General features: G+C 21.7%; 1 protein-coding gene across 1 annotated transcript; it reads left to right on the top strand.

Annotated features, from left to right (window-relative positions):
- Positions 1-349: 349 nt before the first annotated feature.
- Positions 350-4,354, top strand: PRSY57_0703000 (hypothetical protein; the record flags this gene model as incomplete). The annotated part of the gene is made up of 1 exon (XM_012906695.2): positions 350-4,354. One exon carries the CDS (start codon positions 350-352, stop codon positions 4,352-4,354), a length of 4,005 nt encoding a protein of 1,334 aa, XP_012762149.2.
- Between the last annotated feature and the right edge of the window lie 410 nt (positions 4,355-4,764).

Raw genomic sequence — 4,764 nt, 5'->3', positions numbered from 1 at the left:
TTTTTTTTTTTTTTTTTTTTTTTTTTTTTTTTTTTTTTTTGTTTTCATTTGATTATTATTTATGATTTATTTTTTTATGGTTTTCATAATTTAACATTTTATTATTTATTTTACATTATTCTCATTTTTATTATTCAGATTTTATGAAAGAAGCATAAATGTACACACATATTTATATATTAAAAGTTACCTACATTTGTGTTATAATTAACCGTAATTAATTTTTTTTTTTTTTATTTCTCCCTTTCTCTGCTCCTCTCCCGTTGCCTATTTTTTTTTTTTTTTTTGTTTGTTTTTTTTGTTTGTTTTTTTTTTCTTATAAGAGTGTAGAATGAAATAATTTTAAAACATGGAGAAGCTTTTACACAAATGTTTACATGTGAATCGTTCAGAAAATGGATTGGACGAAGAAGAGAGTGTTTTTCAAACATGCAAAATATTTGTAGGTTTAGAGAATGAAATATCTGAAGTGAATTGTATAGATAATAAAAATAATGGAAATGATTTTTTATGCGGTTTTGATAATTATGCAAAAAAGAATTGTGTAGAAGGTATATGGATGGATGAATTGAATGGAAGAAAATCGGGATATATGAATTTAAATGAATATTATGAGAATAAATTTAATACATATTTTAATATTGAAAGTATAGATTATCCTTTAAAATTTTATAAAACTATTTATTTCAATTTCTTTAGTTCTTTTATTGAAAATGAAGATAGAGAATATATTTTAAATGAAAATATAAATATTCTAAATAATTTCTATGAAAATATAAGAAATCAGAAATATGTTTTATTACATAATGTTCATTCAATTCCCCATGAAAAGAAAAAAATTAATAGTAATTATAAAAATGGTGATGCACACATGTGTAGTGATAATATTATATCTATAGCTGATGGTGTATCATCTATTAAAAATAGTGGTATTAATGTAAGTAATTTTTCGAATGACATTTTAAAAAAATGTTTAAATTTACATTTATATAGATGTATAAACAAATCATTATTTGAATATCAAAATGATGTTATATTTAAACATTATAATTTGAAATATAAAAATCCTGAATTCCTTAAACCAATTATATGCAGAAGTGCTTGTTCATCTAATTTTTTAGGTGCATCTACACTTTTATTTGCTTCAGTTGAAAATGACAAATTACATATATGTACTATTGGTGATTGCCAAATGTTGATAATCAATTTGAAGGAACATTATTTCAAACAGAAATTTTTTGAAAAAATTCATATAAAAGTACAAACGTCCAAACAAATGTTGTGCTTACAAAAAAGAGAAAGCAATGTAACTACTATAGTTGATGAGGAAAAAGAAAATTGTTCTAGTAATATATATAAACAAATATTGAATTCAAATCAAAATAGTATTATTGAAAAAAAAAATGATAATTATAAACAATCTTCTTCTTCATTGAATTTTGATATGTCCGATAAAAAAATGGATAAGGAAAATATGAACTCTTGGGATGACATAATATATGACAACTCAAAATTAGAACTATCAAAAAGTGAATCATCCAAGTGTAAGTCACCAAACGGGGAATTGAACAAGGCAGATTTGGACAAATCAAATTTGGACAAGTCAGATTTGGACAAGGCAGATATGAACAAGTCAGATTTGGACAAGTCAAATTTGGACAAGTCAGATTTGGACAAGTCAAATTTGAACAAGACAAATTCGAACAAGTCAGATTTGGACAAGTCAAATTTGGACAAGTCAAATTTGACCAACTCTGATTTAGCCAAATCAGAATTGACCAACTCCGATTTGTCAAAACAATCATCGGTCCAATCCAAAATATCAATATCGAATATTACCCCCTCTCATATCTTATTAGAGGATTCACGAAATATCAATACAAACAGCGTGGGGAGTGACAAGACATATACGGACACTAATAAATCCTCAATAAGTGACTTATATTTAAAAAGAAATAAACTGTGTGAGAATGTTCTTTATAGTGATATAAATGTCAATATGAGGGTTGAGGAAAGTGAGGAAACCATTTTGTATGTAGAATATGAGATTAATGAGGATATATATGAAAAATTTCAAAAGTGCTTATCTGAGTGTGATTATAAAATAGGTGATTTATTATTTAATTTGAAGGAAGACAATTTATATGATTGTTCGAATATTAGATCTGATACTATAATATCTCATAATTTTTCAGATACTACAGAAAATGATACATCAGAAAATGAGAAGAACGAAAAAAAGTACATATCAGGAATGACAAATACATTAGATAATGAAACAGGCTATCGGAATTTGTTGAATTTTTTTCAAATAGATAGAAATTCTATTTTGAAAAGAAAAAAAAATAAATATGATGAAATTTGGAGTAATAAGGTAAATCTCTCTTATGATTGGATGAATGATATTGACAATAAGGAATCAAATAAATTACAGGAGGATAAAACAGAATTGAATAATAATACCAATGGTAACAACAACAATAATAATAATAATAATAATAATAATAATAATAATAATAATAGTAACAATAATTATAATAATAGTAACAATAATTATAATAATAGTAACAATAATTATAATAATAGTAACAATAATTATAATAATAGTAACAATAATTATAATAATAGTAACAATAATAATAATTATTATTATAATAGTTGTAAGAAAAAAAACACCTTTAATCATTATCGTTATAGACATGATTATGAAGAAGAATGCCCATTCGATATTATTCATAAATCTAAAATCCAACAACATTATTTTAATTGTCCTTATCAAATTACATTTATGCCTTCTAATTTTAGTAATGATAATATGAAGAACGAGAAGAGTAATAATTCGTTTAATAGTACTATTAATATGAATAAATATAATGATATAATAACAAAATGTTTAAGATATTGTGATTATTCAACTATCGACTTAAAAAACAATTATATTATTATAAGTGGAAGTGATGGTTTATTCGATAATTTATATGATGATGATATTATGAAAATCATTTTTAATCATTTTTATATCTTAAAAGATAAAAAATTTATCAAATTAAAAGAATTCATCAAATTTAACGAAGAATTTAAAAAGGCCATTAGTTGGATATACAAAACTATATCTAATAGTAGAGATAAAGATGATACATATAAGGAGGATATATATTTTTCAAAACAATCCAATGATGTTTATAATAAAAATTTAATAAAAAAGAAGGATACTGAAGAAATAGATAGAAATGAATTCAATAGAGATCTTACCAAATCTGGGAATTCCATAAGTGATTATGAAAAGGAAAAAGGTATATGTATTCATGCATGTCACGATCAAAACGTATGTAATAATGATAATAATATAAATTGTGATAATTTAAAAAAATGTGACAAACATCATATGAATGAAAATAATAATGAAATTATAAAAAAGAAAGGAAGTAATTTATTTTTGAATAAATTTTATTCCAAGGGAAGTTTTAATTCAACCATGAGCAAATTTAATTTCGTTCCAAAAATAAAAAAAATATTTTCATTCAAAGAAAAATATAAATGTGATATAAAGGACGAAGACAAATTGAATCCTTCTTTTAGCTATTCATCAAATGTTACATTGAATAATACATATGAAAAGCAGAAAGAAGATAGTCAACATTGTAATTCCATGTGTGATCATAAAGATTTAAAAAAAATGAATATTCCGAATTTTGAAAGTGCTGATACAATGAAAACAGATGAATCTTTACACGTTGTAAGAAATGATATACGAAATATGAAGTATGATAAAAATTATAATAAGAATAATGATATGTTAAATCAACAAAATACCTTTGATGTTATATCTAAAACATATGATATAAAAAATGATTTTTCGATTGATATAGAATTGAACAACATAAGATATAATAAAAAAAAGAGAACATTTATTATTGAAAAAAAAATAGAAGCTCAAAACGTTTTATGTAACTCATCGAATTTAATATTATTTGATGAAAACTTGAATATATATTTAAATACCAAAAAAGCATGTGACGAAATTATAGAGTTATCTTCCATTTTGTCTAACCAACAGGTTAACTATTCTTTATTAAAAAAAAGAAGAAAAAAATATAATAACGATAAGGAAAATAAAAAAAATAAAAAGAAAAGTTTTACTACAAGTCTATTTTCAAATATTCAAGAAAAGGAAAAATATTTATTTGATAATATAAACTATGATGATATACAATCTAATAAATCAAATGATAAAATTATTTTAACACCTATATCTGAATTTATTTTTGATAAATATAAAAAATATTTTAATATGGGTAAGCCTGATGATACTACCGTTATTGTATCTATTGTAAAGGAAAATAAATATATTTAATATAAAAGGAATATTATTTTAAATCATCTTTTTTTTTTTTTTTTTTTCTCATTCTTGTTTTTATCCCTTATGAATTATTAATAACATATAAATGTTACCTTATTTTATTATTTTATTATTTTCCTTTTTTTTTTTTTTTTTTTTTTTTTTTTTCATTTGATTTTATTTTATTATTTATTAATTTTTTTTTTTTTGTAATTTTTTTTTTTAAAAAAAACTTATGATTAATATCAAGAAAAAATAAATTTTAACAAAAAAAGTTAATAAAAAGACAATTTTTTTGTATATACAAAAAAGAAGAGCAAAGTGTTTTAATAATAATACAAAAAGAAAAAATAAAATAAATAAATAAATAAATATAATATATATATGTATTTACACATATGTAATAAAATAAAAAATGACTACAC

This window comes from Plasmodium reichenowi, chromosome 7 (genome assembly GCF_001601855.1).
Source record: "Plasmodium reichenowi strain SY57 chromosome 7, whole genome shotgun sequence".
Lineage (NCBI taxonomy): Eukaryota > Apicomplexa > Aconoidasida > Haemosporida > Plasmodiidae > Plasmodium > Plasmodium reichenowi.
This window is presented reverse-complemented; position numbering and strand designations above follow the sequence as displayed.